The sequence below is a fragment of the Orcinus orca genome, chromosome 12 (assembly GCF_937001465.1).
Source record: "Orcinus orca chromosome 12, mOrcOrc1.1, whole genome shotgun sequence".
Lineage (NCBI taxonomy): Eukaryota > Metazoa > Chordata > Mammalia > Artiodactyla > Delphinidae > Orcinus > Orcinus orca.
In genome coordinates, this window is record NC_064570.1 from 47,662,441 (window position 1) to 47,687,577 (window position 25,137).

The 25,137-nt window shown below is 36.9% G+C and overlaps 1 protein-coding gene across 3 annotated transcripts in view; it reads left to right on the forward strand.

Annotated features, from left to right (window-relative positions):
• Nucleotides 1-24,174, forward strand: part of REV3L (REV3 like, DNA directed polymerase zeta catalytic subunit) — a 186,111-nt gene extending 161,937 nt beyond the window's left edge. For 2 of the 3 annotated variants that reach the window (XM_033418641.2, XM_049695491.1), the window contains exons 26-32: nt 2,571-2,680; nt 9,183-9,297; nt 13,359-13,496; nt 15,311-15,501; nt 16,186-16,432; nt 18,665-18,874; nt 23,080-24,174. In XM_033418641.2, the coding sequence (XP_033274532.2) occupies nt 2,571-2,680; nt 9,183-9,297; nt 13,359-13,496; nt 15,311-15,501; nt 16,186-16,432; nt 18,665-18,874; nt 23,080-23,220 (1,152 nt within the window). In that variant the 3' untranslated portion in view covers nt 23,221-24,174. Of the gene's footprint in view, nt 1-2,570; nt 2,681-9,182; nt 9,298-13,358; nt 13,497-15,310; nt 15,502-16,185; nt 16,433-18,664; nt 18,875-20,379; nt 20,463-23,079 lie in introns of all 3 variants that reach the window. The other variant, XM_049695490.1, reaches the window with a different exon arrangement.
• Nucleotides 24,175-25,137: the final 963 nt, after the last annotated feature.

Genomic DNA, 25,137 nt, shown 5'->3' on the forward strand with positions numbered 1-25,137 from the left:
TCTCCTAAACTATTTACTGTTCATGATAAAGCTGTATATACACATACATGTATATCTGACAACTTTTTCAACTGGCTGTTCATTGTCTCTTTTTCTTTCTTTTTTTGTGAGATATAATTGATATAACACATTATATTAGTTTCAAATATACAACATAATGATTCAATATTTGTAATATTGCAAAATGATCAATATCATTTAGACCACAATAAGTCTAGTTAACATCCCTCACCACACATAGTTAAGATTTTTTTCTTGTGATGAGAGCTTTTAAGATCTAGTCTCTTAGCAACTTTAAAATGTACAATATTATTATTAACTATAGTCACCATGCTGTACCTTACATCTCTAAGACTTATTGTATAACTGGAAGTTGGTACCTTTGACCACCTTCACCCATTTCCGCCCCCCTCCCCCCCGCCACCTCCTGCTTCTGGCAACCACCAGTCTGTTCTCTGTATCTATGAGTTCAGTGGGGTTTGGGGGTTTTTTTGTTTTAGATTCCACGTATAAGTGAGATCATAAAGTATTTGTCTTTCTCTGTCTTACTTCACTAAGCATAATACTCTCAGCGTCCATTCATGTTGTTGCAAACGGCAAGATTACCTTCTTTTGTATGGCTAAATAATATTTCATTGTATATGAACCCCATTTTCTTTATCCATTCATCCATCAGTGGACACTTAGCTTGTTTCCATGTCTTGGCTATTATAAATAATGCTGCAGTGAACATGGGGATACAAATATCTTTTCCAGTTAGTGTTTTTGTTTCCTTCAGATAAATACCCAGAAGTGGAATTGCTGGATTATATGTTGTTCTACTTTTAATTTTTTGAGGAACCTCCATACTGTTCTCCATAATGGCTGCACCAATTTACATTCCCACCAACAGTGCAGGAGTGGTTCCCTTCTCTCCACATCCTTACCAACATTCTTTTCAGAGAACTTTTACTTTAAATATTTTTCTTATTATGACTTTTCAGGATCCCAACCATTGCCTGAATTGTGAAATCAATTAATTTCCTCTTTTTAAATCCAGTCTCTTGGTCCTGTAATGTTTTTCAAATTAGGAACTATGACACAAAGTAGCAGAATCAGTTTTAATGTAATTGCCACTCCTTCTCTCCCACTGTCCCCCCCCCCCCCACCCCGTGCTCCTCCCTCTCATGTCTCTAAGTCCTTCATACTGCATGGACTTCAGGGCCAGCTGCAAAATAGTTCTGACTCTTCCAGATATAGCTTAAATGGGTCAGACTAGACAGCAGGAGGCAGACATTTAGGACCAGTATATGTGTGTATTTGTATGTGTATATCTCAAAAGCATATTGGACTCTAACACTCTATGGCTCACCCATTTAGCTATTTGCTGTCACATATTTTTATCTTGTGTGAAAGTGGCAAAAGATGACAGATTGAATATTTTATTCAAACTTGAATTTCAATTAGGTGACCTGATTTTTTTTTTAATGTATTAGGCTATAGTTCATATTCTCAAGGTTTTCTAATGCACTAAAGGTCTCAACAGGATTCATGATCTTAATTTAAAACCCAAATTAAGTTTCTGCTGTCAGTGTTTTATTTATTCCTTTGTTCATACACTTAATATTTCCTGTGTAAATGACTTTAAACAGCCTTTTAAAATAAGTATTATTCAATCCTGCATTTAGTTCAGATAACTCAAACTTTACAGTAAAAGGGGAAAGATCATTATAAATACTGTTTGCGTCTTAACACAAAAGAAAAAGTGCATAATTCTTATTTTAAAACTTTAAAAAGTAATGTTCCATTTATGCTGAATGGCAGTTTCCCCAACCCTTAGCTTTAGTGAGTTTGATCAATGAAGCAGCAGTGCTATACTAGTCTCCTTAAGTTCTTTAACTATGAAATATAATTGGCCTGCTTCTCATATTTGTCAAGATCCACCATCTTCTTGTTTTGTCAACTTATGCCATGATCACTGTTAAAACTCAATCACCAATGAAAGAACTTAGACATATATCTGCCTACTTGATTTAAATTGAACCCTTGTAATATATTTTCTATCATATAATTATGCATTTTTCCTTGTATCAATATTTAGTGTCATCTAAAAAATATGTATAACCGATCACTGAGATATAGGTTCAGCATAAGCTTTACTGATACTGAAAAAAATGATCATAACACTCCAACAGAAAAATTTTGAAAGACAGACATGCACATACATAGTGTAATTTCCTGCTTAGTTGGTTATAAAGGCATTTTAGAAAGTCCTTGAATAAATAAGGCTTTTTCTTCTAGGATCAAATGTAGCTATGTATATAGTGCAGTCCATTGTACTCACTGATACACTCACAGGCAAGTCTGTATATTGATTGGTTTCTTTTAAATTATTCATTCATCTCATTTTCTTCTTGAGTACTTGTAGAAAGAATGATGGCACTGGTGATTTTTGTTTTTTTTAATGTTCTTTTCTCCTTGTTTCATTTTTAGAAATATTTAATAATTAAAGTTAAGTATTATATATTAAAATCTGTTGTCTTATACTAAACTACATTAAGAAATTATTTTCAATGTGTTTGTACCAACAGGTTGGTGATAGTATTGTTCACAAAGCCAGAGAAACCTTGGAACAAGCTATTAAACTGGTGAATGATACCAAGAAATGGGGTGCTAGGGTTGTATATGGTGATACTGACAGGTAATGAACTTTCTGTTTTGTAGTTGTCTTCTTGCATCTCCTCATATACTCATTTCAGTGTGTGGAATGGCTTAAGGGTAATCCTTCCTAAAAATAGAGTTCTACCTAAGTTCTTTTCAGTCCTTATGATCTTGTGATTGGAGTTAACACAGGTCCTGATTTACCAGATATGATCTTAAGAGACAGAAAATGTATATGACCTGAGCCACAGAGTGCGAAAATTCCCAAGGCATCCCTCCAGGTAGCCAAGTAGATAGGGATCTGTAAAACCTGCATACACAGGAGTCTAATCTGTTTAAAGAAACAGCTTTTAATGTGAAGAATCCCTCAGATAGCTGCAGCTCTCTGAATTTAAATATATATCTTAAAATAATCAAACTGTTTTTGAACCACAGTTGCCAAAGATGTGAGTGGTTAACTTTTCACTGGGCCCCAAAATCTGTTGACCTTCTTCTATAAACAGTACAGATTCCAGATACATTTTCCATTTGATTCCAGAGGCTCACAGACTTCCTGAAGCCCATCATCCTGAAGCCCATTCTATCCAAAGGATAGAACTGCCTTTGAATCCTGAATAACCTCAGCCTGCTTGCTTGCTTTGATATTTTTCAGGGTCCAGTTATTTATGTAACATCTTATTTATACGACTTACTAAAATTTTTCTACAATATAGGTATTATGCAAATTTCTTAGAGTCTGAAATTTTTTTCATATTGAACGCTTAGAGTCACAGTGCGATCATTCTAAGAGCACTTGCCTCAGGAGCTCTGATCACTTTACAGTGCAGTGGAGCAAGCAGAGATAATGCTTCTAATCACTAAAAACAGCTTCTAGGTAATCTTTAAACAGCATTTAATCTTCTCCAGTTTTTTAATGCATATACAATCAGCATAATCATATTAATGCTGAATGAGACCTTTCCTCCTATAGCAGCTGTTTCATTATCAGCAGGTGGGGATAGTTTCAAGTTATCCAGGCCCCAGTTATCCATAGTCTCTACTGTTCCCCGTCAAAAGCCACTCCTCACTTTGACTTTGGGTATTTCACTGCTCTGTAAAACCACTTCTGCTGAATAGTCTAGCAAAATAAAAATTACTGGAACATAGTTTTTCACCTTGTTAGCAGAGCTCCTCACAAAATATTTAGGGAAGAGGAGAAAGTTAAACTTTAAATTGTTGAGTTTAATTCAGGGTTTAAACACATCAGTAGTTGACAACACGCACCCAGAAGCAGAAGTTGGCATGATTCTGACTGTAAGATTTTTAGGCATTCAAACAAACCAAAAAACACAGAATGTCAGAGCTGGAAGAGGACTTTTTTTTTTTTTTTTTGCGGTATGCGGGCCTCTCACTGTTGTGGCCTCTCCCGTTGCAGAGCACAGGCTCCGGACGCGCAGGCTCAGCGGCCATGGCTCACGGGCCCAGCCGCTCTGCGGCATGTGGGATCTTCCCAGACTGGGGCACGAACCCGTGTCCCTTGCATCAGCAGGCGGACTCTCAACCACTGCGCCACCAGGGAAGCCCTGGAAGAGGACTTCTAGGTCAGGAGTTTTCATGACCTAAAAGGGTCGGGAGAAAACCCTAGGGGCACATTCTCAGATGCTACTTAAGAGCAGATTCCCCTGGAATAAGAAATTTGTCTAAGATTGCCCAACTAGTTAGCAGTGGAGCCACAAATTGGTATGTCTCTACATAAGACATCACAGGTTTTTATTATTCTAATCAAAAGTGTAGGAACTTCCCTGGTAGTCCAGTGGTTAAGACTCTGCACTCCCAATGCAGGGGGCACAGGTTTGATCCCTGGTTGGGGAGCTAAGATCCCATGTGCCACACAGCACAGGATAGATGGATGGATGGATAGATAGATAGATAGATAGATAGAAAGAAAGAAAGGGAGGGAGAGGGAGAGAGAGAGAGAGAAAAGAAGAAAAAGAAAGAAAGAAATTGTATTTGCAGATTTGCAGTATCTTTTTTTTTTTTTGGCTGCACTGCCCGACTTGTGGGATTTTAGTTCCCCGGCCAGGGATCCAACCCGGGCCCTGGGTGGTGAGAGCGCCGAGTCCTAACCACTGGACCGCCAGGGAATTCCCTGCAGTATCATTAGAGCTTTTGACTACCATTCACCATCTGATTCATTCAACAAATGTTTACTGAAATACACTGTATGAGGGCAGTTCACTCTAGGGCATGCATTCTCAATGGTAATAATACTGCCCAGTAGCGCACAAGTTGGTCCTCGAGGAGCAAAGAAGTACAGTGGGTTTTGGCCCCACAAAGCTCAACCCTACCCAACAACATTTTAATCCTTAGTAATTACTTTCTCTTGTTAAATTTACTTTTAACTTTTTTGGGGGGAGGACAATAATGATAACATACTGAGAAGCACTGCTCTAGGGGTAATAAATGTATGCTTGGTGGAGGGAAAGAGTTCTTAACCAAGAGTGAGATCTGGATTCTTTTTAGCTGTGCTCCTAGCTGATTGCATGGCCATCAACAAAGTCGCTTAGGGCTTCCCTGGTGGCGCAGTGGTTGAGAGTCTGCCTGCCGATGCAGGGGACACGGGTTCGTGCCCCGGTCCGGGAAGATTCCACATGCCACGGAGTGGCTGGGCCCGTGAGCCATGGCCGCTGAGCCTGCGCGTCCGGAGCCTGTGCTCCGCAACAGGAGAGGCCGCAACAGTGGGAGGCCCGCGTACCGCAAAAAAAAAAAAAAAAAAAAAAAAAAGTCACTTAGCCTCCCTGAGGCTGTCATCAGAATGAAGGAAATCTGATACATGATGAAGAATGACCATTGCCTCCCTCTAGTTTCAGGACTGCTGACTTTATGAATCTTGGAGTCTAGCTAAGGGAGATTGGTTAACAAAGCATCAAAATTACTCTGTTAGAAGGGTGTTTCTCTCTCTAGAGCAGTTATGCATTATTGTCCATTTAGACGGTATAAATGTAAACACCCTGACTATCTTTATATTGTAGTGGTTCAAACAATTATTCTATATAATAGTGGTTATCAATAATATTTATCCAAAAAATAATAATACTTATCCCACCCTAGTGGGATAGACCTACTCCCATCAGTTATTGAAGCTCTCTGTAGTAGTGATTCTTAGGCAGGGTAGGGAAGGACGTTTGACAACACACATACTGCCAGGGCAGCAGAAGGGTGGTGGGGAACTAGAACAAAAATCTCTTGGGAAATTCATCTGAGTATAATTGAGAAAAGCCTCCTAGGTGATTGTAATATCCTCGCTTAACTCCCCACCCCATGTGAAATGAAAATCACTGCTTTAAATGTGATCTATCAACCAAAGATAAACATTATTTAACTACATTAAAAGCACCAGTAACAGACAAATAGAAACTTTTTTTTTTTTTTTTGGCTGTGCCACACAGCTTGCAGGATCTTAATTCCCGGACCAGGGACTGAACCCACTCCCTTGGCAGTGAAAGCATGGAGTCCTAACCAACTGGACCACGAGGGAATTCCCTAGAAACTTATAAAACAGTCTTTCTCTTCGTAGGCTGGTCACCTACATTCTGTTAAGTGACCCAAAACTTCCATTAATCCTGGTCAGCTCTCTTGAAGCTTAGCTCCAACTAAAACTAGCCAAAACAACACAGATGAACTCAAGTAAAACCCCTGACACTACTAGGTAAAATCTCAAATATATACCCTATAATAACTTTTAAGATGTAAAGTATGTGTTCCTTTAATTTTTTATCAACTTTATCAAGGTATAATTTTTAACAAAAAAGTACATAGTTCAATATACAAAATGTATAGACCCATGTAATCAGCTGCCACCCCAGTCAAGATATAGAATATTTCTATCACTGTAGAAAGTTCTGCCATGCTCCTTTGCAGTCAGTCTCTCACTTTCATCCCCTACCCCCAGGCAACCACTTACCTGATTTCTATTACCATAGCTTAGTTTCTCTGTTCTAGAGCTTTATAGAAATGTGTGTAGAAGCACTTCAATTCATTATTGCATCTGAACATTTTAAGCATAATAATCTTTGTTTTTTAAGTTTGGCATTTACATCTAAAGTTAAACATACCCCCTTAGCATGACTCAACAATCCTAATCCTTGGTATTTACCTAAGAGAAATGAAAACTTAGGTCCACACAAAGACTTGATGCACCTCTTCATTGCAGTTTTATTCTGATAGTCCAAAACTGCAAACAGTCCAAATGTTCATCAGCAGATGAATGGATGAACAAATGTAGCATATCCATACAATGGAGTACTATTCAGCAATAAAAAGGAACCAGTTACTGCTACTTTAGCAACATGGGTGTATCTCAAAAATACGCTGAGTGAAAGAAGCCAGACATAAGTATGTACTGTATATTATATAAAATTCTTGAAAGACAAAACTATAGTAATTGAAAGCTGGTCATGTGTTGCTGGGAGTGGAGTGGAGAATTATTGCAAAGGAGTACAAGGGAACTTTATGGGGTCATGAAAATGTCCCTATATCTTGATTCCGGTGGTAGTTACACAAATATATTAATTTTCTAGGGCTGTCACAGATTTGGTGGCTTAAGCACAGAAATTTATTTTCTCACAGTTCTAAAGGTTTGAAGTCCAAGATCAAGGCATTAGCTTGATTAGCTGTGCTCACATGATCTTTCTTCTGTTCATGTACATTCTTGGTGTTTCTTTGTGTAATTTCCTCTTATAAAGACACCAGATTAGGCTCACCCTAACCACCTAAATTAGAGCGTCATTTTAACTTAATCATTTCTTTAAAGGCCCTATCTCCAAATACAGTCACATTCACAATGGGGGTTAAGGTTTTCAGCGTATGAATTTAAGGGGCACAGTTCAGCCCATAGCAAGCCTATACGTTTGTCAACATTCATGGAACTGTACACTTAGAATGTATTCATTTTATTATATGCAAATTATATCTCAATGAAGTTGATTCTTTAAATAATCTTTCAAAAGGAAATTTTGTAATAATCTATTTTTTTAAAGGCTCTACTGGTATAATGAGCATCAGATGGGCCTAGAAAGAAAATATTATAAAAAGCTTTAGGTGGTTCAGAATATAGCCTAGCTTAAAAGTATAATTAGCTATCTAAGGCCTGTTTGTTGTGTGTTATGTTAAAATTAATTCAGATTGAAAAATTTTTATTTTCAAGGCCTTAAGTAATATTAAATAAATACTCCTTAAGCTTTTCAGATCAAACTCTAACACAAGTACTATCTGCAATATTGGCAGAGAAAGAGCTTTTCAAAAAAAACCATCCAAATGAGACTGAAAGTCCAATATAAAAGCATTTAAGAAATAATAAGATTGGTTTATGTGGCTCCAAGAATCTTAAAGTCCATGTTTCAAGATAGTATTCATTTCTACTATTTAATGTCTTTCCACTAAAGTTATAAATGAAGATCAGCTTTATAATCTCTATTCCTTAAGTATATTTATTCGCCATTACTTCTTTTGGTCTCAGATTGTGGTATATACTGAAATGTAAAGTGCTATTACAGAGTTAGCTGGATTATATTAGGAAAAAATGCCCAGTACTTTTATCAGTTATTTTGTAGTATTTTTCATATTAGATTTTTTTTAATCCGTATTAGAAATCCTTCCCTCTTGACCTGCAAATACTGATGGTGGGATTGTATGTCAGAAATATCTTTCTGGACTTCAGTTTCACATTATCTTTCAAAAAATATTTTTAGTATATACCACTTATCTAGAAATTCCTCTTCTAGGAATTTATTCTAAGGACATAGCTTGCCAAGTTATTATTATATATTAAATATTAGAAAAAAAATTTAATGACTTAGATTTCCAGTGGTAGGGGTTTGGTTAAATTATACTATATCCATACATTGAAATACAGTACAACTGTTAAAATAATGTAAAAGAAGTGACATGGGAAAGTGTTCACAATATACCATTAAATGAAAGGAGAAAGTTATCAAACTGTATGATCTGTGATCCCAAATGAGAAAAGATTTACAGATGTACACAAAAGCCTTCTAGTGTCTTTTTTCTGAATGGTGAGATTATAAATGGCTGTTTTCTTTGTGCCTTTTTGTGTTTTCTAACTGTTCTTCAATGAACATATTTTACAAAATATACATGTGTTCTTTTCTAAGTTGGGTGGTTCCCATATCACAAGTAAATTTTCCATTTCTTTATAGTCATCATCTTTTATTTTGTGACTGACATAATTGTGTGTCATGGAAAGCTGTAAATGTATAGGAATGACCCAAGACCTTCTTGCCAGCTGTGACAGCTGTTCTGTGTGTAGCTAAACTAGAAACATTAGATGTCTTAAAGATCTGTAACAAGATATACCGTGAGCACACAGGAAAGTGTGACAAAACAAGAAAACTCAGGTTGGGAGCAACTTAATAAGGAAGAGTAAGGGGGAAAAAAAGGTTTTCCTTGGCTTTACAGTATTATCCAGGAAAGTTACTATTGATGAGATTTTTTTTTGTTACAATGCCTTCCTCATTACCCTACTTTATTTTTAATCCTCTTAGTATGTTTGTGCTACTGAAAGGAGCCACTAAGGAGCAGTCTTTTAAGATTGGTCAGGAAATTGCTGAAGCTGTAACTGCTACCAATCCTAAACCAGTGAAATTGAAGTTTGAAAAGGTAAGAGAAATGTAATACTACTAACCACATATAAAATTCATATACCTTCTGTAGATTTCTGACTTTTTCAATACATTTTCAGATTTTATAATGGTATATGGGTCTGTGAAAGTGTTAAAGTATTTTTCCCTTATTTTTGTATAATTTTCTCAATTTTTTTGTAATGTCTTATATAAAGAAATGAAAAGACTATTCCAGTTAACTATCGCTGTGTAACCCCAAACTTAATGGTGTAAAGCAAGCACCATTTTATTGAGCTTACAGATTTTTATGGGTCAGGAATTCATGAAGGGTGCAGCTGGGATGGCATGTCTCTGCTCCACAACGTTTAGGTCCTTAGCTGACAGCTAAGGACTGAAATCACCTGAAGCTTGCTCACTCTCATGTCTGGGGGTTGATGCTGGCTGCCATTTGGGACACCAGGTGGGGCTGTGAGCTGGAACACCTACACTTGGCCTTTCCCTGGGGCTACTTGTTCTTCCTCACAGCATGATAGCTGAGTTCTAGGAATGAACGTCCCAAAGAGAACCAGATGAAAGCCATTTTGCTTTTTATGACCTAGTCTTAAAATCATATAGCATCATAGCCTGTCTAGATTTGAGAGGGAACATAGGTCCCCATCTCTTAATGGGAAAAATGTCAGAGTCACACTGTGAGAAGGCTATGTGGGATAGAAGATATTATTTCTTTGGAGAATGCAGTCTGCCACAGGACCTTCGACTATTTTCACTTTACTTTGATATGAAATATGCATTTAGTTCTTTCTGTATAAAACATACTGAGCTAGGAGAGGTGTGGAATGCAAAGAAGCATGAGACACAGTCCTGCCCTCTAAGAGCCAATAATCTAAAAGGAAAGATTAGAAATGTATGTAAATGATCTTTCATTGTAAACTTAGGAAGCAGTCTCCCTAAGCATTGTAAGAGTGCAAAGAAAAGGTATTGTGTCCTCCTAGGCTGGATGGGGAGACTCCATGTAGGAGGTATACATTGCATTGTCTCAGAAAATGGTTAGAATTTCAATAGGCAGCCACGGTGCTGCAGTCATTCTGCACAGAAGAAAGTGGTATATAGAAGGATATGGAGTGGGAAACGCACAACATGGGAATACAGAGTAGCAGGAGAGAAGTCTGGAAAAATAAAGTTAAGACCAGATTATAGAGTGTCTTGAATGCCAAGCTAAAGTGTTTAAACTTTATTCAGGAAAGTTTATCAAACAAAAGCATGACAGAGCTTTTTGGGGAGGACTGGCCTCACAGTGGTGTGGAGATGGATTGGAAAGAGAAGAATCTCAAGACAGGATGCCTTTTGCAACCTGTATATCCTGAAGTAGTGAGATAAACTAGCGAAAATAAACAATTCAAGAGAAAATGGAAAGAAGGATGGGCAGGAGTTAAAAGTGGTTGATTTAGGAGAGCAGGTGTGGAAAAGATAAAAAAGGGAGAAGAGAATCAAACATGACTCCCAAGTGTTTATCATGCACCTACTCTGAAGCAAGAATTGTGCTAGAAGAGATTCAGAGAGGACTTGGATACGGTATCTGCCCTGAAGAGTGAGCATTCTAATTGCAGGGAGAGAGGGAAGAAAAATTAGAAAACAGAGCGATGATGAGCGCTATTCTAGAAGTATGTGTGTGATGCTGTGGACACTCAACCTATCTGGCAAAGTGAAGAGCATGGTGTCCTTAGAAAATAACACCAGACGTGAAAATTTACCTGAGATAGATCACAGGCCTAAACATTAAAGCAAAAACTGCAAAACTTCTCAAAGAAAACAGACATTTGTTAAGAATCGTGATGCATATGTTCATGAATATCAGTCTGTAGTTTTTTTGGTTTTTTTTTCTTGTATTGTCTTTGTCTGGTTTGGGGACAGGAAAAAAAAAATCTGACCTCATAAAATGAGTTGGAAGTGTTTCCTGTTCTAATTTCTGAAAGAAAAAGTGTGTAAAATTTTTTCTTAAATGATTGATAAAATTCATCAGTGAAGCAATCTAGTCCTGAAATTTTATGGCGGGGAAGGCATTTTCAATTACAAATTAAATATCTTTAATATATATTATTCAGGTTTTCTTCTCATGTCAGTTTTAAAACTTGTGATTGTCAAGGAGTTTGTCCATTTCTCCTAAGTTGTCAAATTTATTGGCATGAACTATTTATACTTCCTTATTGTGATTTTGATATCTGTAAAATCTTTAGTAACATCCCTTTCACTTTTGATAATTTGTTTTTCCATTTTTTTCCCCCTTGATCATTCTAGCTAGTGGTTTATCCATTTACAGAACTTTCTGAAGAACTGTATCATTAATTTCCACTCTTTATTATCTCCTTCCTTACACTTAACTTTGGGTTTAGTTTACTTCTCTTTTCCTGTCTTAATTTAGAAACTTGAATCATTGATTTTAAACAAAAAATTTTAATATAAGTGTTTAACAATAACAAATTTCTCTCAAAACACTACTTTAGTTTCAAATTTGGTATCTTGTGCTTTTATTATTATTCATTTACTTCAGTGATAATGACCTGTAGGTTATTTAGAAGTGTGTTAAGTTCCAAATTTTTAAGGATATTCCAGACATCTTTTTGTTATTAATTTTAATTCCATTGTGGTCAAAGAACATAGTCTATATAATTTCAATGCTTTTAAGCTTGTTACAGTTCGTTGTTTGGTCTAGCACATGGTCTCTTAGTGAATGTTCCCATATGACCTTGAAAATCCCTGTGTATTCTGGTTATTGGGTGGAATGTTCTATAATGTCACTTAGGTTAACTGATAGCGTTGTTGAAGCCAACAACAATCTTACTGATTCTCTGTCAATTTCTAGAAGAGAGGTGCTAAAGTCTCCAAGTATAATCATAGATTTGCCTGTTTCCTCCTTTTAGTTCTGCCAGTTTCTATTTCATGCATTTTGAAGTTTTCTTATTAGGTGCATATACATTTATGGTTATGTATCTTCTTGACAAATTGATACTTTTATCTTTGATAATATTCCTTATCTGGAAATCTACTTTTTCTGATATTAATATAGCCACAACAGCTTTGTTTTGATTAGTATTAACAAGTGTATCTTTTTTCTAACCTTTCTATGTCCTTATATTTAAAGCGGATTTCTAGTAGAAAGCATATTGTTGTATCTTTTTGATGGGATCTAATCTGATCATTTCTGCCTTTTACAAGTTACATTTTTTACACCAATTTTTACACTTTCTACACCATTTTTACACTTTTTACACCACTTACATTTAGTGTGATTACTGATACAGCTTTGGGGCAGAGGAAAGGACCAATGTGGTAACATAAAAAGGGGTGGGGACACACACCCATTCATCCAGGAATTCCAATTCAAGGTATTTATCCTGCAGATTTATCCATGCACGGTTGTTCACTGGAACACTATTTGTAACTCCAAAAGATTGGAAACATCCTAAATAACCCATAGTAGGTAACTGGTTACAAAAATTATTATACCCTCATAAAGTGGACTGCTATGTAGCCACAAAACAAAATGAGCTTTCTTGTACAGGATGGAATGCTCTCCAAGATAAGTAATTAAATGAAATAAGCAAAGTACAGAGTGATGTGGAAGGTAAGCTACCCTTATGTATATAAGTACATGTACTTAGATAGAATATTTCTGGAAGAATATATAGGAAATCAATAACAGGATGCCTCTGTGGAGGGGAAGGTAGACTTTTCATTGTATATTCTCTTATAACTTTTTAATTTGTACCATATATAGGTGTTACTTAAAGTCATTTTTTAAATTGTTTGAAAAGATATGATTGAAGACTTTGAGAGAGCAGTATCAGCTGAGGAAGGAGCAAAATTGATAGTGCAAGTAAAGGAGTGGGTGTGTGGTGAGGAAGTACAACAACTCACTGTGTGTGTTTTTACCTGCAAGTGTTGTCTCATTTTGTATTATGAATTCGTTGGGCCCTAAGCCACATTTAGAATTTTTTATAATTGACATCTGGTTAAAGAGAGAAAAAGGCATATAAAAATAAGATATTCATGGTTGGAAAAAAATGGTTATTGATAGATATTTTATTAATTTCGTCACAGGTATATTTGCCCTGTGTCTTACAAACAAAAAAGAGGTATGTGGGTTATATGTATGAAACATTGGATCAAAAGGACCCAGTATTTGATGCAAAAGGAATAGAAACAGTCAGAAGAGACTCCTGCCCTGCTGTTTCTAAGGTAAGTTTTATCTATCTTGTTGTCATCTTTAAGAAATAAGTGGCTAGGACTTCCCTGCTGGCACAGTGGTTAAGAATCCGCCTGCCAATGCAGGGGACACGATTCAATCCCTGGTCTGGGAAGATCCCACGTGCCGCAGAGCAACTAAGCCCATGCGCCACAACTACTGAGCCTGCGTTCTAGAGCCTGAGAGCCACAACTACTGAGTCCACATGCCACAACTACTGAAGCCCATGCTCCCTAGAGCCCATGTGCCACAACTACTGAGCCTGCATGCTCTAGGACCCCGCATGCCGCAACTCCCAAGCCTGCATGCTGCAGCTGCTTTAGCCCATGCACCTAGAGCCCATGCTCCGCAACAAGAGAAGCCACTGCAATGAGAAGCTTGCAATGAGTAGCCCCCGTTCGCGCAACTAGAGAAAAGCCCACGCGCAGCAACGAAGACCCAATGCAGCCAAAAAAAATAATAATAATTTTAAAAAAGAAATAAGTGGCTAAAGAATCCGGTACAAATCCTTAAGCACATATCTAGGTGGAGGAACTATATAGCCTATATGACTATGTATAACTATAAGAGGAACTGTATGATTTTTTGAGAACTTCATTTCTAATGAAAACAACTTATTTAAGTCCTTAGTTTCTGACTTCTCCCACACCTTACCTTTTATCACAATTGCTAAAAAACAACACTTGAACTTGATAAAAATTTCCTGTCTAATCACCTAGAGATGATATATGGCAACACCCAAAAGCTATGGAGCAGGATAAAGAAGGGAAACTGAACAGAGAAATTTCATAAGTAATGTAATCCATCCTAGATTAACTGAAATTCTGTTTACTTGGGTTACCAAATACAAGTTAGGGAGATTTCTGAACAATGGTAATATAAATTACCTAAATTTCTCAACCACAGTATCTCATATTTATTTTTTCTTTATTCAGGCCCAGATTCCTTCTATAACAAACCAAAAATAAATCGTATAAATGGAATAGCACTCTATACACTGAGTTTTACGAGAGCATTAAAAGCATAATAGATTGATAGCAACCTAGTATGTCACATATAACATTATGTAAATTTGAGATATTTTTTAATACTAGTTTCTGGAAAAGATATCCAGTGCATTCTTCCTCTGAGGGAAGAATGGTGCCTTGGCTAAGTTAGCAACTTCTTGTATAAATATGTATGGATTCCAGTACTCAGAATAAGATACAGAGCTTTCACCTGGAACTAATTTAAATTCATTCCACTGCATAAATCTACTGCATGTCAGTCATTTTCTAGTAGAGATACTCCAGCACAGAAAATTCTATCACAGTTAGTATATATTTACTGACACTATAAAAAGGCAAAAAGACTGACTTTATTTCACTGCTTGGTGATGTTTAACTTTATTTCACTGCTTGGTTATGTTTAAACTTCTCTCTGTCCACCTGAATCCAGCCCTTTCTATAATAGGGTTAATACATGAAACGATGTCTGGCTTTTTGTGCCTGGAGTGTTCTTGGCTATTTAAGACAACTTAAATGTTTCGTGTTGCTCATCACACACAGCAAATGTTTCATCTGCATGTCATCCCGATATGATTTTCCTCAAACTACATAATACTCTATTTTTAGAAATCACAAGTTAAATAAAGTCTCCAAAATATTTTCCAGTTTCAATAATTTTTATTATCTAGTCATTGTAAATAGCAGATTGTTCAGACAGATTAGCAAGTTTCAGTAATTAACGTAATTGAAAGTATAACAGCAATGATGAAATATATTGGGGGATATTTTATCCTTATGAGCATATCCATTTTTTTTTAAAGATACTTGAGCGTTCTCTGAAGCTGCTATTTGAAACAAGAGATATAAGTTTAATTAAACAGTATGTTCAACGACAATGTATGAAGCTTCTGGAAGGAAAGGCCAGCATACAAGATTTTATCTTTGCAAAGGAATACAGAGGAAGTGCCTCTTACAAACCTGGCGCATGTGTGCCAGCCCTGGAACTTACAAGGTAATGATGTGCACAACAGCACAACCCCCAATACCTAGTAAGTGTAGTCCTGGGATTTGGAATGGTTTGGAGTAGATTAATAGACACCCAGTCTGCAGGGACAGATACACAATTGTCTATTCCCCTGCCCACGTGAAGCCTTACTAAAGTGAGTGGGTGACCCCCATATGTTGCAAGTTCTAAAGAAGAAGAAAGAGCTCCTCTTCTGGCCTTCCCTGCAGAAACTAAATTTAGTGAAATTGTAATCTGATACAGAGCTGGAATTGATTGTTTTTCCCATATCAGAATCACTAGGTAGTCCTTAATTTTCATTTACCAAAGCACTGAGATGGTATCATTCTAGAATCAGATCATCTAATCAGCTAAGTTTTATCTTCCATTATTAGATTTACAATAGTTAATTCTTAGTCTTAGGGGATAGAAAACAATTTAAGGTAGTTGATATCTGCCAACTCATATTGTTCTCCATGTAACAGTAATTTACAAAGTAAGTTTTATTAAACTCTCACAGCATATCCACTTGGTGCCAACTAAGTGAAGTGTATACAGTTGTCAAAAAAGTTACTTGAAGGTTCCCCTTGTTGATTTCTCATGGTTTCATTATTGTTTAATTCTCATTTAATTTTCTGGAAAGATGCCTTCCATGACAGTCTTTGAGTGACTATTTTATTTGGATTTAAATAGGAAAATGCTTACTTATGATCGGCGCTCTGAGCCTCGAGTTGGGGAACGAGTGCCATATGTCATCATTTATGGGACCCCTGGAGTACCACTTATCCAGCTGGTAAGGCGCCCAGTGGAAGTCCTGCAGGACCCGACTCTGAGACTGAATGCCACTTACTATATCACCAAGCAAATCCTTCCACCCCTGGCAAGAATCTTCTCACTTATTGGTATTGATGTCTTCAACTGGTATCATGAATTACCAAGGGTAAGCCTACTAAATAGTACCTGTGCTGTGACTCTAAAGAGAGAATTCACTTACAATTTTCAGTAGAGCTAAAGATTTTATTGACATGCTATCAGAGCAAAGCAAATGCTTTATTATCCTATACCAACAAAGGTGCTACATTTTTCTGGTTTAGTTTTCTACAAACACCTTCCCAGCTTCTGTCAGACTGGCCAAATTATAGAAGATTAAATCCAAAACTACATCAGTGGTAAAGACTTAACTATAAAATAACTCAAAGCAGCTAATAAAAATTAAACAAAGGAGGGGCTTCCCTGGTGGTGCAGTGGTTGAGAGTCCGCCTGCCGATGCAGGGGACACGGGTTCGTGCCCCGGTCCGGGAAGATCCCACATGCCGCGGAGCGGCTAGGCCCGTGAGCTATGGCTGCTGAGCCTGCGTGTCCGAAGCCTGTGCTCCGCAACAGGAGAGGCCACAACAGTGAGAGGCCCGCGTACCGCAAAAAAAAAAAAAAAAAATTGAACAAAGGAGAGCAGAAAAATCCCTTCAAAATGGGTGTTTAAGAAATGTATAGGATGTAGTAGCTAGACATATTCCTGCAGAAACCAGACTAAGGAAATAATGTTAAAATAGCACGTTACTAAAGTAAAACATGCAATGTGGAATCTTACCAAAGGGAGTTTTGCTTGAACTTTTTTTCTTAGTTTACCCATTAGAAGCCTGAAGGAACGATTTGTGGTTCTGTAATAATCTGGGATACATTACTCTAGGAGAATAGCAGTTGTTATCTGATGTTTAGAATTAGATCTGCTGTCATTTGCTCAGACTATGAAAGGCTGAGGGTATGCAGGAAAACTGATAAAAGTTGATAATTAAATTATTTTTACTTTCTCAGTGAGCACTTAAGGCCTCAAGGAAAAGAATAAGCTGGGAAACTGAGGTTGAAGCTGTGCTTCAGAGAATCTGTGCTGGCCAACATCTGTAATGCTGTGTCCTGGCTCTATGCCACAAAGCTATTACTATTTTTCATTTCATCACCAGCAAGAATGTTAAAACAATGGCATTTATAAAAGGCTGACCTAATAACTTTTATGCAGAGTGCCTTATAAGACAGCAAGGGAGTACACCAAGGGTATGATTGTAAGATGATGTTATTTCAGTGTGAAAAAGAATATCAGAAGACATCTCTGAAACCAGTATTACTTCAAATGAGGAATGATTAGGGAACATGTATCTAATTTCATTTGAAATGTTCCAGGTTTACTTTTACTTGAATTTTGCACTTTACTGCCTAACAAGTTATTTTTAACCTTCCACTTACCTTGCTGCCATGGCCCAAATTGCACAGCCTTAAATAGTATATACTCTTAACCTGGATTTCTTCCTCTGTCCTCTGTGATCTCCACTGCCCCCATATGATCTCATACATCTACATATCTCAACCAGAAAACTGAGTGACAGGGATTTCCCTGGTGGCGCAGTGGTTGAGAATCCGCCTGCCAGTGCACGGGACATGGGTTTGATCCCTGGTCCGGGAAGATCCCACACGCTGTGGAGCAACCAAGCCCATGCACCACAACTACTGAAGCCTGAGCACCTAGAGCCTGTGCTCCACAACAAGAGAAGCCACCGCAGTAAGAAGCCCACGCACTGCAACGAAGAGTAGCCCCCGCTCACCACAACTAGAGAAAGCCCGTGCGCAGCAACAAAGACCCAACGCAGCCAAAAATAAATAAATTAAAAAAAAAAAAAAAAAAACCGAGTGACAGGAGACTATTTTTCTTTTTTATTGAAGTATAATTGACATACAATCTGGTATTAGTTTCAAGTGTACGACATAGTGGTTTGACATTTATATACATTGAGATGATCACCATGATAAAGTCTAGTTATCTGTTACCATTTAAATTTATTATAATATTAGTGACTATATTTCCTATTCTGTATATTATATCCCAATGACTTACTTATTTTATAACTGGAAGTTTGTGCCTCTTGAGACTATTTTTTTCCCAAAAAACGAAAACAAAACAATATTATCTGATGATATTAAAGTGTAAAGGAACGACTTTGTTCTTTTCTATAGCCCCATTGTCTAGAACAGTGCCTGACATATAGTAGCTATTCAGTATTTGTTGAACAAATGAAATAATGCCTTAGTAAACCTGTAATTAGCATGAGAATAGCCACTCTGCTATGAAGCTGGCTCAGACTTATTTCTGAATTGATGTTTTTCTGAACTGTTGTTTTTATAGATCCAGAAAGCCACCAGCTCCTCTCGAAGTGAACCTGAAGGGCGGAAAGGCACTATCTCACAATACTTTACTACCTTACACTGCCCTGTGTGTGATGACCTGACTCAGCACGGCATCTGTAGTAACTGTCGCAGCCAACCTCAGCATGTTGCAGTCATCCTTAACCAAGAAATTCGAGAGTTGGAACGTCAGCAGGAGCAACTTGTAAAGGTACAACCTTGTTCAAAAGACCCAGAATCCCAAGCAATCTGATTCTTCAGGGAAATGTAGTCAACTCTTGAGGGAGGTGTAGTGTAAGGTGTGAAACTCTGGTGTGAAAGTGGAATAAGGATTCTAAGTTAATAAACTTCCTAAAAATATCATAATTGAACTAAACTATTAAAAATGGCTAAATTTGTTTTATAATTTAGTTTTTGTTTTTATAGAATAGTGTATTATGTTTATTAGAACCATAGAACTACAATGTCCAGCCACCCAATTTCTTTTATAATAGTATTTCTAAAAAAGAAAGAAAAGTACTAATTGCTTTGTCTACCATATCTACTTACCATTCTCATAAAAATCTGGTTTTCCTAGAGAATTGCTAGTAAACTTGGAAGGTTTGCAATTCTGAGAGTCAAGATAGAAAATTAACAGTTAACATGATTTAATCTTCCTATCTGCCAGAGGCTGGTTGTTCTAGGCCCTCTTACAGATGAGTAAACTGACACAGAGGGATTAAGTAATTTGCCCCATGTTCCACTGGTAATAAGCAGCCGAGATGGGATGCAGACATGAAATGCAGAGATAATTTTTCAAATGTGGAATTCCAGCAGAAATAAACAATAGGAATCTATCGAAATAAGTTAGAAAATTAAATCTAAATGAAAAAATATTATAGCACATTTTTTTAAAGTAGTATATTTCTTAAAGGACTGATTATATCTTCTTATAGCATCATGTTTCAAGTTGCAATTTTAGCTTTCAGGCGAGAGAATAACAATTTTGAGGTGGAGTTTGTTTTGTCTTTAGAAGAGCAATATATAAGGTTATTATTGGAGGGTTTTAAAACCAACCAAATAATTGAAAGGCAGTGTGATATAGTGGAAAATTAATCAAGCTGATAGTAAGAACATCAGGATTCCAGTCTGGACTTCATAGTACTGGCCATGTCCTCTGGCCCCAGTTTTCTCAGAATGTGGGTTGATGCTCTTTCCTAGGTCCTATCTAGCTCTACCATTGTGAATTCTCCTAAACGACCACTCCTGGCAGCTCGTCTGTTCATATGCCTAATGTAATCCAACCACCTATGTAAAGGCCAGGTTCTACACCATGCCCCTCAAGGTAAAAAGGCTTTTGAACCAAGTCAGAGTATCCACAACCTCCTAGGAGGACAACCTAGCTGCCACACAGTTGAAAAGGGAGAGAAACCATCTCTTGAGAGACTAGGCTCTTTAAAGTAGACACTGTTTCCTCTGCACCATTCTAGCTGCTATTCTGCACTGGCAGAAAACTCTTAAGTTGTATAGTGTATAGCCAGTCATCCAGAATGCATTAAACAGATTTCATTAAGGACAGTAAGATCTCAAGGTATGATTATTTTGATGCAATCACAGAAGCCTAGCTTACTGAAATGATAAAGTGGCTTTTCCCTCTCCTAAATAGTTGTTAAGTACGTTCACTTTCTCCTTCCCTTATGTTACCATCCTAGTCCAACCACCATTATCTCTCCCCAGACTCCTGCAACAGCCTCCTACCCTGATCCCCCGCCATCCTGTCCATTCTCAACACTAGCTCGAGCTTCCCCACCGAAGAGAAAGTGAGCCCAGTGAGGGCAGAGGCCCTGCCCTTCCCTTGCTGAGTTGGCTGTGCCTAGCACAGAGTCCAGCCCATGGTGGGTCGTACACATGTATTAAATGAAGAAACAGCTTCTTGCTGAATGCACAGTTAAAGCAGCAGTAAGTCACTGGAGTGATTGCCAACCAATTTGCAGCCACTCTGTCCCAGTTTTTGTACCACTTTGTACTAGTGGTTCTGGTTAGTACAACCACTAGTCACTGGGTGACCCCAGCTTCTGTTTTTTTTAGGTTACTACCCCAATGGCAGCAACCAGCCCTCATAGAAAATTCCCTAGTTGGCATCTAGTACAAGGTGCAAACATGGGCAGGACCTCCAGAGCTCCACTGACGTCAGAGGCTGTGAGTGGCCTCTTCCCTGGACCTTACTGTCTTCTGTCCCCAGCAACATGCACTATGCTAGTTGGTGCCATCAATTTAACCACAACCTTCCTTCAATATTAGGTCTTATTTCTTATAAAAATGCAGTTTTAAAAGTAATGCTGTTTAAAATAAGGATGGTTCATCATCTTTAAAGGGATATTTTAACTTTAGGATTGTTTTTTTCCTAAGAGGATTAAAATGTGTGTCTCCTGTGCACTAAATCATCTGTAGGAATTTTCATAAAGCAGAAATTACAGGAGATAAAATGAGAAATTGTCAGAAACATTAGTAATAGATTTGATACACCTCTCAGCCCAAGACCAGTCAAGTGATCAGAAATCAGTACAATTATTAAAGATCTACACAACATTATAAGATAGACCTTATCCAACATTAGAGACTACACCTTCTTTTCAACTGTTTATGGAATGTTAAATAATTGAACATATTTTAGTCTATAAAGAAAACCTTAATAAACTTCAGAAGGTTGAAATATTACAAGCATTTTATCAATACAATTCTATAAAGCTAGTAAGTTAATTATAAACTCAGAAAACAAAATGATCCTTCTACTTGGAAATTTTAACACTCCCTGTTAAACAAACAACACATATAAATTCTAGACAACCATAGCAGATCTCAAAGAAAAATTCATCAACTTAAACACTTTTAATAAAAAATGAACTTAAGCATCTGACTGAAAATTTTTTAAAAAACAAGAAAGTAAGCCAAAGGATAGCAAAAAGAATCATTAAATATTAAAGCAGTTTTTGTTTTACGTTTGCTAAAATGCAAGTTTCCAGGTTGTGGTGTTTAAAGTTTTAAACGTAAGCTGCTCGGGGTTTAAATCACCAGTAAAGGATCTTGAAACTAAACATTGAGTTAAATTTAGTGAGGCAATTAATTCCATCCTGGTTTATTTATCAGGCAAGCACAGCAAGTGCATAAATATTTATCAGTTTGTCCTGGCACCTGAACGTAGCTGCAGTACATAGAGCTGCACTGCAGACATTCCATATTTGGGAGTAGGTTTGAGTCTCTTGGCAGAGATCTAATTAGTGAAAGTCTTCAAAGTAGAACAGCAGCACACTTACTCTTCAAGAGAGCATGCTGAAGCACAGGGCTCTCAGTAGTTTGCTTGTGGCAGTATCATAATACTGGTACAGTAACCAGCGTGCTCAGAAAAATGGGCCTTTCAATTGACTGGAAGATACTGGCGCAAAGAACAAAAATTGTTTGCCCTGTGAGACCTCTAAAACAGAAGCTGTTAGATACAGATCAGAGAATTAAGTGGAGCAGATCTGATTTCTCTCTTAAAAGGTTAGTATGGTAGCTGCTATTTGCTATCCCTTTTTTTAATCACTTGGATACACTATTCATATAAAAAATCAGCATATATTTTCTTGACCCTTGGGGCCCTCACTAGTAGCCTTTAACGTTTTTCATGTTTTATCAATTTTTTAAACTGTATGTATAACTTCAGACTTTACATATTAAAATCTGATCACTGGGTAAGACATTATAATGCTTCTCTTTAAAAATTGCCTTATGATTTATTATTTTCCTTTAGATCAGATCTCATTATACATTAGAATCACCTGAGAACCCTAAAATGTACAGATTCTTAGGCTCTTATGCCCAGAGATCCTGATTCATTGGTCTGGGATGGGGCTGAGGCATTAGTCTATTTTTAGGCTCATGTATGTAAGCCAGGGTTGAAACTACTGGTCTGCACTACTACTTTCAAATTCACATGCTTTGATTTTTTTTTCCCATACTGGCATTTTCTCTTCTGAAATAAGAAAGTGGGTAACATTTTTATGATTGGCATACAAAATGTTTAATATGAGTAACTTGAAAGAATAGTGTACATAAGCACATTTACGAGACAGTCTTTGAATGGTAATTGGGTAGCCTATTATGTGTATGTTAATATAATAGGATTCTACCATAAATGAAAGTTGATCTTTGGGATGAAATGAATCCTTAGGGAATTTTGTGCTCTGTGGTTTGTGAAATAATATCCTTTAGAAATGTGTCAACTTAGGGTTGGCTATGCTTCAAAGAAATGAAAATTAATGAAACTTTCTGTAATATGTGCCATATGTCTGCCTGTAATCTGTGGTGGGTCATAAAGGAGGGATTATAAAAGTTTGTTGTTTATACATCTAGATAGAAACTTTCCTATCATTTGATGTACTCCTCTTGTACTTTCAGATATGCAAGAACTGTACAGGTTGCCTTGATCGACATATCCCGTGTGTTTCTCTGAACTGCCCAGTACTTTACAAACTCTCCCGAGTAAATAGAGAATTATCCAAGGCACCATATCTCCGGCAATTACTAGACCAGTTTTAAATTGTCAATATCACAGAATTCCAGGTGCTATTTTTTTCAGTGTTTACCACTAAACTGTTGTGCATGGTGCTTTTTCAACTTCCATCGAGTCAAGTATGTTCATTGTCTGTCTATTATCTGAAGACTATGAAGACTTTTATGCTGAGTTAAAAATTGTACTTGTTGATCTCTGAATAGCTCACTTCTTACAGTGTACAAACCCCTCATCCTTTTGCCTTTTCAACATTGTTTTATAATGCAGGTGTCGAATTTGCTACGGTATGCATAACATCTTGTAAATCCATTTGAGTAGATCATGTTTACTTCCCTGTGGAAGGAGCACTGAAAACCTCTTTAAAAAAACATTCGTGTTTTCCTTGACCTGTCTGTATCAAGACGTGGTATATCCATTCACTTCATAATTTTGACTGCGAAATATTTTGTAAATACACTTTTTTACTTTTCAAACTAAGTAAAATAATGTGCAATGAATTTTATACAAATGATTTTCAAGTTGTTTGGTATATTTCCTCTAGGTTTTGCTTGACTCAGAGTAGAGTTGTTATTTTGATCAAACTGTGTAAACAATAGTACCATGTGTAGCATTTTGAAACATTATTTTCTAAAACCGCTGTCTTGCTTTAGCTATTAATGGGGCATTGTGAGGAACTGTGCAAAGACTTTTTGTTACAAACCTGTGGGCCTGTTGCAATACTTTAAAAATAAAAAATTTTATTCCATTTTTGCTTGTTTTGTATAGACATTTCTATTGCTTCTAAATATGCTTAAAATATTTTCTTTCCTTATGTACTGTACAGTTAATCTTATTTGCCATCATCTGGAACGCAAAATGTGTATTTAGAATATTTGTATAACTGTATAAAATAAAAAAGGAATTATGTGGTCAGTGCATTGTTTTCTAAACTGGAAATCATTGTTTTAAAAGTTAATAATGGAAACCATATTAAAACTGAATAAACTACAAAATACAGCAGTGTGGTTTTATCTTGCTGTAAATAGAATGATCTTCTGTTTTATAAGCCTACATTAGTTACATCCTCCCTACCCTCTCTGAATTTTAATGAGGTAAATTTAACTCGTTATATACTAATTGATGTTGCAATTCCCTAACCAAAACTTTAAGATTTTTTTTTAAACGGGAGCAAGTAGTCTAGGAAACGTTTAGCTCTCATCCATGTTCATATTCATTTAGATAATACTTAATTTTGAAGCCAAGACTTTACAACGGGAAAGCAAAAATTTTCTTAGTACTTTTTTAAAACTTAATGCCAGGACTTCCCTGGTGGCACAGTAGTTAAGAATCTGCCTGCCAAAGCAGGAGACACAGGTTCGAGCCCTCGTCCAGGAAGATCCCACATGCTATGGAGCAACTAAACCTGCGTGCCACAACTACTGAAGCCCACGCACCTAGAGCCTGTGCTCCGCAACAAGAGAAGCCACCACAATGAGAAGCCCACACACAGCAACTAGAGAAAGCCTGCACACAGCAACAAAGACCCAACGCAGCCAAAAATAAATATTTATATTTTAAAAAAAGTTAATGCCAATATTTTCAATAGAAAAAAATTAACTTTAAGATAGAAAGCTCATCTGGTTATGCACCAGAAGTAGGTCTAGGTACTGCCGAATTCAGTACTTCCAAATATTGGGATTTGTTTTCTGAAAATTATATGGTAAATATGTAATCAAAGAGATATAAATCATGGCTGCACATTATTTCTCCTAAGCCCTGTGGAGACATCATAAATCGGCACTTCTGTGGATCTTTTTTTGTTTGGGAGTCTAGAGCTAGTCCTTAGAATTAGGATTTTCTTACCCTTGCATGGGTGGCCATTGATGAACTTATCTATTACTTTCCCTTTTCTAAGTTCTGTGTTATCAGGACTTCCACTTATATTATCTTTCTCATCAATGTAG